Source organism: Apium graveolens, chromosome 6 (assembly GCF_009905375.1).
Source record: "Apium graveolens cultivar Ventura chromosome 6, ASM990537v1, whole genome shotgun sequence".
NCBI lineage: Eukaryota > Viridiplantae > Streptophyta > Magnoliopsida > Apiales > Apiaceae > Apium > Apium graveolens.
The window spans coordinates 97468400-97480855 of NC_133652.1; the positions used below are offsets into that span (position 1 = coordinate 97468400).

A 12456-nucleotide genomic window follows, 5' to 3' on the forward strand; every position below is an offset into this window, starting at 1 on the left:
AAACAAACCATGCTGGTCTTGTGGGCAGGTTGGGCACTGGAGTAAGGACTGCCCTACGAAGAAAGCGAAGAAAACCGAGGTAGCGCAAGCAAATGTTGTGCTTGGAACCGCAAGTGGGCCTGTAGTGAACATGGTTGTTGGTGAGGCTACGGCTTCTGAAACTGACGTTGACCGGTATGTATCCTACAACCCTGTAATATTTTCTACCTATCTGTCAAATGAATGGTTGATAGATACTGGAGCTAATGTACATATTTGTGCTGATATTAGTTTATTTGTATCTTATCAACAGAGTCATAGCCTGACTGTGAAGATGGGGAATGCTAGTGTTGCTCAAGTACATGGAGTTGGAAACGTGGATCTGAAGTTCCCTTCAGGACGTATTCTATCTCTGACGAGAGTGCATCATGTTCCCAACATGCGTAGAAATATAATAAGTGGAAGCTGTTTAGTTTCTAGTGGTTTTGAAATTTCGTTCAAGTGTAATAAAGTAGTTCTTATTCACACTGGTACATTCTTTGGCAAGGGTTACTTGTCAAATGGTTTATTTGTTATTAATGCGGATCCCGTTTTGGGAAATTTGAATAATAATGTTATTCCTACTGTTAACTGTATTGAATCCTCAAATATATGGCATGCTAGACTAGGTCATTTAAACTTTGGTGCTCTTAAGAACATGATGAACTTAGAGTTGATTCCAAAATATACCATAGAAAAGAATTCTAAATGTCAAGTATGTGTGTCTGCTAAACAGATAAGGAAACCTTTTCATAACGTTGTTAGGGATTCAGACTTGTTAGATTTAGTACACACTGATATTTGTGAATTTGGTGGTGTGTTGACCAAGGACCAGTTTAGATACTTCATTACTTTTATAGATGATAGTAGTAGATACTGTTATGTTTATTTACTTAGACATAAGGATGAAGCACTTAGTAAATTCATTATATATAAAACTGAAGTAGAAAAACAAACTAGTAAGTTACTTAAAAGGTTGAGATCTGATAGAGGTGGTGAGTATACGAGTAATGCTTTTAATGAATTTTGTGCAAACAATGGTATAGTTCATGAAGTTACTCCACCATACACACCAGAGTCTAATGGGGTTGCTGAGCGAAAGAACAGAACATTTAAAGATATGATTAATAGTATGCTTATTAACTCTGGGTTGCCTAAATACATGTGGGGAGAGGCTCTAAATACGGCTTGCCATATTTTGAATAGAGTCCCTCTGAAACACATGGATAAAACACCCTTGGAGTTATGGAAAGGCAGGATGACTAGTCTTAAGTATCTTCGTGTGTGGGGGTGCCTTGCTAAGGTGCTTGTTCCTGAACACAAGAGAAAGAAACTAGGTCCAAAGACTGTTGACTGTATCTTTCTGGGCTATCTTGAAACCACTACAGCTATGAGATTTTTAGTGTTAAAATCTGACATAGATGGTATAGTGGCAAACACGATAGTTGAATTTCGAGATGCGACATTCTTTAAGGATGTCTATCCTATGAAGAATGGAATACCTGAAACGACTTCTGAGGAAGATCCTACTCACACATCAAGTTCTATTCCTGATCATGTGGAAAAGATGACAAATGTGAGGGCGGAACCTAGTAGTAGCTCTATTCCTAAGGAACTAGAGGAACCAAGGAGAAGTAAGCGTGCAAAGGTAATCAAGGATTTTGGAGGTGATTTCATCACTTACAATATCGAGGACGAACCTTTAACTTTCCGGCAAGCTATGGATTCTTCTGAGTCAAGGCACTGGAAGGGCGCTGTCAAGAGTGAAATTGACTCTATTGTTTCTAATGGAACATGGGAGTTGGCTGATCTCCCTCCTGGGTGTTCTACTATTGGGTGCAAATGGGTCTTTAAAAGGAAGTTGAACCCTGATGGCTCAATAGATAAGTACAAAGCTAGACTGGTAGCTAAGGGTTTTAAGCAAAAGTAAGGAATTGATTATTTTGATACATACTCTCCGGTTGCAAGAATGGTAACAATCCGAATGCTTATAGCATTGGCTTCAGTCCATGGTCTTATCATCCATCAGATGGATGTAAAGACGGCTTTTCTTCATGGTGAACTTGAGGAAGAGATTTATATGGATCAGCCTGATGGATTTGTTGCATCAGGCAATGAAAGGAAAGTATGTAAGTTGATCAAGTCCATCTATGGCTTGAAACAAGCTCCCAGAGATTGGCATAAAAAGTTTGATGAAACTATATTGCCTTTCAGTTATAAGATTAATGAAAGTGATAAGTGTGTCTACACTAAAGTTAAAGGTAATGAGTGTGTTATTTTGTGCCTATATGTGGATGACATTTTATTGTTTGGAACTAATATTGAGATTATTAACGAGACTAAAGAATTCTTGAAAAGACATTTTGAAATGAAGGATATGGGTGAGGCAAGTGTGATTCTTGGAATCAAACTGATTCAGTCCACTGAAGGAATAACCTTGACTCAATCTCATTATATAGAGAAATTTATACTTGAGAAATATGGTTATTCACAGTGTAGAATCGCTAGTACACCTTATGATTCGAAAGTTTCCCTTGTCAAGAATACTTCAGGAGTGCCTGTGTCTCAGTTAAGGTATTCTCAAATTATTGGGAGCTTGCAGTATCTTGCTAACTGTACTAGACCAGATATTTCATATTCTGTGTCTAAATTGGCTAGATATACAAGCTGTCCAAACAGAACTCATTGGGATGCTCTTGATAGAGTACTTAGATATCTAAAAGGCACAATGTACCTTAGTTTACACTACAGGAGATTTCCTGGTGTGCTTGAAGGGTACAGTGATGCAAGTTGGATAGCTAAGAAGTCTGGTTTCAATGGAGTGACTGGATACGTGTTCACCTTGGCTGGTGGAGCAATATCCTGGAAGTCAAGCAGACAGACTATTGTTACTCGGTCTACTTTTGAGGCTGAGTTGTGTGCACTTGATGCCACAGGGACGGAGGCTGAATGGTTACACGGACTTATGTCTGCAATACCTGTAGTAAGCAGACCGCTTCCTGCTATTGCTATTCACTGTGATAGTCGAACAACTATCGACAAGATTAGCAGTAAAAAGCATAATGCTAAAACTAAGAGACACATCCAAGTTAGACTCAAGTCTATAAGGGGTTTAGTGACTGATAGGATCATAGCTATAGAGTTCATAGGAACTCAGAATAATATAGCTGATCCTCTTACTAAAGGACTGGAACCTGCAGTGGTCCTTAAGTCAAGGTTGGGGATGGGATTGTCAACCCATCATAATTCATCAACAGTGGGAACCCAATACACATGAGAGGAGATCCCTCGAAGTGTATTCAATGGGTAATAACAAGCTGTAAGGATGAGTTGGTAGTACCTTTGCTACATAGATGATATTATAGTATCTGAGTCTATCCCCTGTAAACCTAGAAGGTACTGACACTGCCAGAAAAGCAAGAGTGTTAAAACTCTGAATGGGATCAAGTCATTTGACGAGATAGAGGCAGTATATCTCTGGAGATGCCCAGCTAAGCGAATGTAATTGTGTGGTCGCAATTAGAGGATAGGGTTAATCCTTGAAGCATTCGACGAACAGGATCGAGACATGACCATTAATGTCTCAAAGCCGTAGATTGGCACCATAACCTTTGACTTGTCGTTGTCTATGGAATATGGTTATACCAAACGGATTAATATTCAAGGTGAAACATTCCATCTGAGTCCGATAGCCATTGAAGTAGAGGAATTAGGAGGGTTCAAACTCGGAAGGGTACCGACTCTGAAAAACAAGTCATGATGGGAAATTGATCGCATTTCTGTATGGATTTGTGGGGGATTGTTAGAAAATTAGGATTTTAGAGCTTAATTTAATTATGTTCTTGATGTTAATCCTAAAATCTAATGATTGGAAATTGTTCAATGATATTTGAACTTAAATTTTCATGTATGGTTTTAAGAATTTTCTTAATGAAATCCATATGAAATGAGAGTTGAAAGTAGCTTGGAAAAGCTTGGAAAATTTGAGAATGTTTGTCCCACATTGAAATAAATAAAGGGGGTTGTGTGCTTTATATGGTATTACCCACATGAGTAGTATACAACTACTAAGGTGTGTGATGGTCCATTGTGTTGTTGTGTGCTTCACGCGCACACGCGCGCCCCGCCCCGTACCGCACCGGACCGGACCGGACCGGACGTGGATTTTATTTATTTGAGAATTATTTTAATTCGAATTTATTTATCCGTGACTGGATTATTGGGCTGGGTACTGAAATAGGCTAAGTCACTTTGTTAGTGGGCTTAGTCTAAATATATTGAACCTGCAAATAATCTGATCTGTAACAAGTTCTGATATCAGAATCAGAACTTAAGAACTGATGAATAAAATCAGAACTTAACAAGTTCTGATATCAGAATCAGAATTTAAGTACTGATGAATCAAATCAGAACTTAACTTAAGTTCTGATAATAATGTGGGTGTTAATGTGAAAAGCTGTTACAAATAATTTAAATTCAAAATCTGATCAGTTTTGATTTTTTCATTAATGAAGCAATTTAATTCAGACATTAAGTGTGTTGACAGTTTCATTTTTCCTCTCCTATAAATAGAGACTAAACTGAATGTATAAAATATACACACTACATTCTCTTCTCTTCTCTTCAACCTCTCTGCATTTCTCTCCCACAAGTCCTGAAGTGCTGATATTTTCCGGCGACTGAGGTGTTGGTCGAAGTGGAGCTTTTGTTGCTGCTGTTAACATAAACTCCGAGCTGTTTTATCCTGGTGGAGATATTGTGCGCATCCCAAACGCAGCAGGTAGGGGCAATATTCTCTTCAAGAGCAGCCAGGACTTCGAGCAAGGTCTGGTGACTCAGCTGTGATCATTTCTCTTGACATTTTGTATCTGTGAACCTTTATTTCAGTCACTGTTAAAAGCTATAGTTTCGGGTACATCTTTCTTTCTCTCCTCGTTATTTCAGTTACTGATTTTTTTTACCTGCATGCTTTGTTTTGTTAACTGTGGTCTTGGCCTAAACTTACTAAATTCTTTATACACTTACTTCTATGGTGCTATATTTGTTAGTGAGATTTACAACAAAAGGTTATATTACCTTTACATTTATAACTGAAGATTAACAGAAACCAAAAACAAAACTCGGTTTCATTAATACAACAAAGTCCACTGCATCTCACAAGTAAAGACATAAGAAATAAAAGTTAAACATTCAACAATAAACATATAACAGACAGAACTCTCGTGTGCTATTTTATTTGAATTTCAAAAAGATGATACAGGCCACCAATCAGCAAACTGCTCTATATGTCGTGAATTCTACAATGACAAAACTACAACAATTACAATCCAAGAGTGAGAAACATAATGGTTCTGAGTTTCTTTCTATTGCAAAACTTCTTCACTTCTTCACCTTGGGATGTGATACTATAAGACCTCATCAAGATATATATGACTAATTCGTTGAAGGAACAGAGAGATTAAAACAATCATATGAATCAAAATCAACAAAAATTGGAATGATCCTACCACGGAACCGATATAACGTATCACTGGTCACTCTTCTTTACATTTCCATAGTAATTCAAGTACCATCTGACAAATTTCTTCAGACCGGTTTGAAGATCTGTTGAAGGCCTATATCCAAGTTCTCTATGTGCCAAACTGATGTTTGCGTGGGTAAATTGCACATCCCCATTTCGTGGTAACTTCATTACAGATCTTTTCGCCTTCACTTTCAGCAACTTCTCCAAAATGCTCACAAGTTTAGATACTGGCACAGGTGAAGTATTTCCCAAATTGAACAGTCGTAGTTGAGCTGGCCCTTTCTTCTTCCCACCACTGCCAGTACTCTTCTCAGCGGTATCCAATGACGCCAAACAACCCTTTACAATATCATCAATGTAGGTAAAATCTCTAGCTACTGTACCATGATTAGCAGCCTCAAAGATTGGAATCGACTTCCCTTTCAATATATCCGTTGTGAAAAAGAAATAAGCCATATCAGGCCTTCCCCAAGGACCATAAACAGTAAAGAATCGCAACCCCGTAAGTGAAAGTCCATATATATGATTATAAGTATGTGCAATCTCTTCACCAGCCTTTTTAGTGGCAGCATAAAGACTAGCAGGTTGATCAGTTCTATCTTTCTCCGAAAAGGGTACTTTGGAATTAAGCCCATAAACAGAACTCGAAGATGCCCAAACAATTGCAGGTTGCGGATTAGCTGCTTTACAAACTTCAAGCATACTAACAAGTCCAGCAATATTACTATGAACATAAGAAGCAGGATTTTGCATTGCATACCTCACACCAGCTTGAGCAGCCAAATGCATCACATGAGTAAACGCAACAACCTCAAACAACTTCTTCACAAGAACCATATCATTAATATCACCCTCCACAATAAAAATCCCCGAGCGCTCTAAAAGAGCTTGACGGGCTCGTTTCAATGCCGGATCATAATAGTCATTGAAATTATCGAGCCCTAAAACACCATCTCCGCGACGTTTAAGCGCCGCAGAGACATGTGTTCCAACAAATCCAGCAGCACCAGTAACCAAAACTGAGATCCCATTTGGGGACCTAATTCTAGCCGAATTTCGAACCCTTTTTTCCCATTTAGGGCCACCCCAAGAAAATGTTCTTAAAGAACGTCTTGAAAGATCTGAAGAAGACAACGATGACGATAAAAATGTCGATCTAAAGAAGATTATAAAGATCAAACCCAAGAACACAAAAGACCAAAAAGTGAGCTTAGCAAATGAAGAATGCCATCTAATTCTATGCCCATATGAAGATTTATATTTTCCTGGTGATGATGGTATATCATCAATGTGGGACATTTGCTTCATCAGAAACCAATCTAGTTTCTTTCCCTAAATCTTGAATCTTTTGACCCAAAAAAAACCCCAACTTTCTTGGGCTTTCTTGAAAATCTAAGATTGAATCTTCATTCTTCTTTATCCCCTCTTCTTCTTGCAAAATTGCTGATGCTGTTTGGAATTTTATGAAAAAGGGTATCAGTTGGTGGTGAAAAAATTGAAAATGGTGTTGGTGGTGCTCAAATTTACTAATTTTAGCTATATGTGTGTGTATGTTATATATATGGAATCTTGGTTTCTTGTTCTGGGTGTGGGGTTAACTTTTTCAAGATGTTTTTGCTTACAAGACTAAGGAAAGATTTGGGTTTTCTTAATGATTGATTTAAGTAATGGAAGGTTGGATTTGGAAAGAGGGAAACTTGGTAGACATTAGACAAAAATGGTGGAGTTTAAGAATGAGTTAAACAAAATTAGTGAAACTTAATAAAGAGATCAAGAAGGGTCAAAGTGATGAAATGTGGTAAATTAAATGTAGTAATCTCCAAAAACTAGGGTTTCCATCATTAATATCATGTTCTTGTTCTTGGTTCAATGAATGAGGCTGATAGTGAATCATATCAAAAAACTAATTATTCAAAATTTTAATTTTGGGTTATGATTGGTTTGGGACTTTGAAATTCAGGATAACATATTGTTTTTAGTTTTGATATTTAGATATTTTGTTTATCTTTTTATTTGAGATTTCTTTTTTTAGGAGAGTTATTTTATTTTGGGATTTGAGGTGGGGGTTTGAGATTTGTTGGAGATGGTGTGGATGAGATTTTGACCCCAACTATGAGGACTCCTGGTTTTTGAACTTCATAAAATTGTGGAGAGATTAATGGGCATTCTCAAGTTAACTTGTTTCCTTTATTTTCTTCATCAAATCAACTGTGACTTGTGTGAGCATTTTATTGTATTCGCTCCGTCCCAATTTATCTGTCATATTTGATTTTTTGTAATTAAATTGACTCAATTTTGACCGTAAATTAAACATCAATATTTCATTATTTTGAAAAACCGAAAAATACTTATTAAAGTAGATTTTGTATACTTTTTAATGATATAATTTTTTTAATTTTTTTTGGAATATATACTATATGAAATTTTCAGTCAAAATTTGGTCAATTTGACCACAAAAAGTCAAACAGGACAGATAAATTAGGACAGAGAGAGTAGTATATAAGTCAGTACCCAGCTACAGTACATATATAAATAAATCTGTGTAAAGATCAGAGCAAAGGTAAGTTTTTCTCTGTGTATCTTCATAGTGTAGTTTGGTAAGAGATTAGTGGAGTGATTTTTCAGAAAGTTATGCTTGCAAAAAGAAATGAATCAAAGTCATAGGTAACTCTTTTTTTTAATAAAGTCAGGATCAGGGACAATTTTACCCGACCCGTTTTGATCCATTTGAATTTAGTCGAATTCGATCTTTTGAATTTAGATTCAGATTTAAATTTTTATTGCAGACTCGAAAGAGTTTAAATCTGAATTTGAATTTTAGATATACTGAACCGATACCAGACCTGAAATTCGATCCAATCCCAAGATTCGAAAAAAAAACTGATAACATATTTATATTTATATTTTACATAATTTTATAACAATATTACATGATTTATATAGATCAAATAATTAAATCTAATCTTTATAAACAATATCTAAATAATTATCGATAATTAAATTTATCATATTTGATGCTAATATTAAATTAAATTATTATGTAGAGCATTATTTTTTAGTTAAACTAAAGCACGGGCACGGGCGGATCAACCTTTAACCTACATTTAAGAAAGTAAAAATCTATGCAACAATCCTTTATTGATAATATATAAGAAAAATTCAAAAAATAATGTGTTACCAAACATATTTGTATAATAATATAAATTTAATTAGTTTTAATTAATTACTTTTAAAATATCTGAATTGAATTCAAAATCAACCCAAAATCCGAAAAAAAACTCTATAAATCAAAATTGGATATTTGTTTTTACTATTTGGATCCGAACAGAACTCATACATAAAAATTCGGATTTGAATCATACAAAATCTAATCCGACCATATCCAATCCAACTTGTTGGCATTCCGGGCATAGTTTTATGCTGACTTTCTTTTAACATTCAACATAATGGCCTTCCTAGATGTGATGAGTGGTGATCATTATCCAGCATATGCCCTTTGCTTGCACTTTTGACATTTCAAAATTTTAGATAATTAAATTTCAAATTATACATGACCAAAATATTTAAATATAACCTAATCAAGGAATTTTCGGTAATAGTTGTGGTCAAACAAAATACAACCTAAAATGGGAAGCTATATATTTCTAAAATATTAGTGGTATGTGTATATAGATTATTAGAAGTATCATATACACAATGTAAGATTCAGAAATAAATTTCCATAGAGCTACCAAGTGACTATCTGGCACAGATTGTAAAGTATTTGCATGTCCCATTACTTCTTTCTTTATAGTTCATTGTCATGTTCCATGCTTTCTAAAATCTAACACCACAGTACAAGTATGAATAAAGTAATTATAAACTTTACATGGCATCACTGCAATCTTGTGATATTGCTCTTTCCTCCTGTCTTTCTCATGTTGAATTCATGAGACTCACTTCAACTTCCATAAATATAAAACCACCAGAATAAGCCACAGTATAACTGCCAAAACTCAAAGCACCAGAGTTTATTAAATGAAAAAAACTTTTGATCCTGTATCAAGTTTAAAATTGGATACATTACTATCACTCTTTCTAAACATAAGATCAAAATTTAATACAAGTTTCACTTGCATCATAACATACACATTTACTGAGAATTTCATGTTTCGTATTGAGAAGATGTTTGACCATCTTGCATCTCCCTACAACATTTGCTACATTTTTTTTTTAATTCGGCTTTTTTCTTGAATGATTTTTTAATTTCAACCTTAGTAGTCCATTTTGTTTGCTTGGTGAGAAAAACATATAATTTTAATGCTTTGAAAGCCTCTGGAGGACTTCGAAGTAGTCGGGGAAGGTTTTTCTAGTGCAGCCCGGATCCTTAATGGTGACGGGAACATCTGCACAAGCAGCAATAGAGAACGCCATGGCCATCCTATGATCATCATATGTATCTATGGCGGTGACGTTTAATTTCTCAGGTGGAGTAATTACACAGTAATCTGGTCCTTCTTCCACTATTGCTCCTAGCTGAAATTTGAATGATGTGAATACAAGGGTAACAGTGCAAACCAATATAAGAGTGTTCAGGAATCACAAGTGTACAGCTACAGACCCTACCTTTTCTGAGTTCTGTGCAAATGGCAATCATTCGTTCAGTTTCCTTGACTCTCCAGCTAGCAACTGAACACAGATAACAGGAGTTTTCATTTCGTTTTCGACATATATTAATATTAGATCTAATAAAAACAAGACGTTTCCGCATTAGGTGCTGAGGTTTGTGTTAATTTTAAAGGCAATTTGGAAGAAGATCTGATACCGAATTACACTTGAGACATTTATTTTTCATAATACTGTTTATATGTGCCCGGAAAATTCCCAATAAATAATAGATGTGCCTGTAGAATTCCCAATAAGGGAAGCTAAAACATACCGTCTCTTACTGTCGTTGAACCATCAGAAAACAGTGCAACCACAGCAAGAGTCATTGCAACATCTGGCATTTTATTCATGTTGACATCAACAGAACACAGATGTTTCTTTCGTAAAGCATTCCGAGGCGGCCCTTTAACAGTTACACTATTCTCAGTCCAGGTTACTTCAGCACCCATTTGACCAAGAACCTCAGCGAATTTCACATCACCCTAAGGAAAAAAAGAAAAAGGCAAGAAAGTGAGCTTATAAAAATGAAGAGATAATGACATGGAATACAACACAGGATTAGAAACCATATAGATCAATCAACAAAATTGACTCGCCTTTTCGCCACTATCATTATATTGTAGTTCACATGAAAGAGATCTAAAATAGGATTGTATTAAATTTCAATTGAAGAAGAAATAAAAGCAAGTTAACCCTTAGTTGAATCAAATTTTCAAACCACGTGGGGAATATACATAGAAGTTACACAGCTTATACAAAATGACGGGCTGCAATATATTATCATTTTCTTAATTATAGTTGCTTCCTGATGTGAGTACTTTCTATTTTATTTCTGAAAAGTGTACATAACTTTGGCAATTTGGCAAAATATTCTTTTACCGCAAACAAAATTGTGAGCTTCCCCATAGCCCTAATGTGGTACTCGTATAACAGATGGTAAACCAACCAAGTGAAGTCGATATACTTATGACTTGGCTGCAAAAGTGTACTATGCACCAAACATTGTAATACAGCTGCGAATGTATTAACTGCTACTTCCAGATACAGATCACCATTCTAAACAAAAGAAATTCGTAATGTGGACAGTACCTGTAAGCTGCTTGTCCCACAACCTTCAACAGTTATGGTTCCCCCAGTTACAGCTGCACCAGGTAAGAAATAACTTGCACTAGAAGCATCACCTTCTACATAAGCATTACCAGGGGATCTGAATTTGTTTAAATCTGTTAGTTTCCAATCTGCCAAGCTTTATAATTATAACCCAGTGTCGAAAGGAACTTGTATTTTTGACCTCCTTTGATGAAGAACCTGTCCCAGTTACCAGTTTGCTCTACAGTAACACCAAATCATTCCATCAACTTAAGGGTCATCTTAACATAAGGTACAGAAATTAATTTATCTATAATTTCAATCTCAATGTCTCCAAGAGCTAATGGAGCTGCCATGAGCAAAGCAGTCAGGTATAGACTACTAACTGATCCAGATAGCTGGACCTGTCCATAGAGAAGAAGGGGCTATTAAAAACATATCAACGCCTCATCAACTTATTCTCCTCTATGCCACTATGATAGCCCATACTGTAAAAACACCCCCGCACCCCAAAGTTCTTACATACCATGAATACCCGTTATTAGAAACATATACATCCACTGTTGAGAAATTTCATCGGAAAATCGGTATCAAATTTCATAATGAATCGATAAAGATAGAACTTTCGTACTTCAAGTAAAGTAAAAACCAAAAATTCTAGAATATTAAAACATACAATTAATTACAAACATTGAGACCATATCTGACGTACAAACATTGTTGTCACGGTTCTCGCGACTAGGACTAATTGATTTGAGAAAATCGACCGGAGAGGTCGACTTGCGAATTGTCGACTATTTGGTCGACTAGTCGGTCCACTTGGTCGACTAACCACTCGACTTATCGACTAGTCGGTCGACAAGTGCAAAATCCAATCAAAATTTATAATGAAAAAAATGTTGGAAACGGAATGGGCTTGGGCTTATAAAATACTTACACAAGCTGGAATAATAAATTGTATACTCACGCCTGTTTGTCCAAATGAAAAACAAAACACAGGGATGTAAAGCTACAACTTTTGATTTCACTACAGGAACAACAACATAGGCTACAGCCTTTTTCTATTACACAGAATAGAGCTTCAGCTCTGTTTTTTAATCTTTCTAATTCTTTCACTACTTCCTCGTACAACACAGCAGCTCAAGCTATTTATATACATTAAACTAAAATACACATCA

General features: G+C 35.8%; 1 protein-coding gene and 1 pseudogene across 1 annotated transcript; both read right to left on the minus strand.

Annotated features, from left to right (window-relative positions):
• Positions 1–5143: 5143 nt before the first annotated feature.
• LOC141667794 (UDP-glucuronate 4-epimerase 3-like) lies at positions 5144–7417 on the minus strand. Its single transcript, XM_074474415.1, has one exon. The coding sequence runs from the start codon at positions 6848–6850 to the stop codon at positions 5546–5548; it is 1305 nt and encodes a 434-aa protein (XP_074330516.1). The 5' UTR covers positions 6851–7417; the 3' UTR covers positions 5144–5545.
• A 1918-nt stretch (positions 7418–9335) lies between these two features.
• LOC141665327 (3-phosphoshikimate 1-carboxyvinyltransferase 2-like) overlaps positions 9336–12456 on the minus strand; it is a 90134-nt pseudogene continuing 87013 nt past the window's right edge.

Coding starts and splice junctions, on each gene's coding strand:
- LOC141667794 (XM_074474415.1), bottom strand. CDS start 6,850: ATGAAGCAAATGTCCCACATTGATGATATACCATCATCACCAGGAAAA.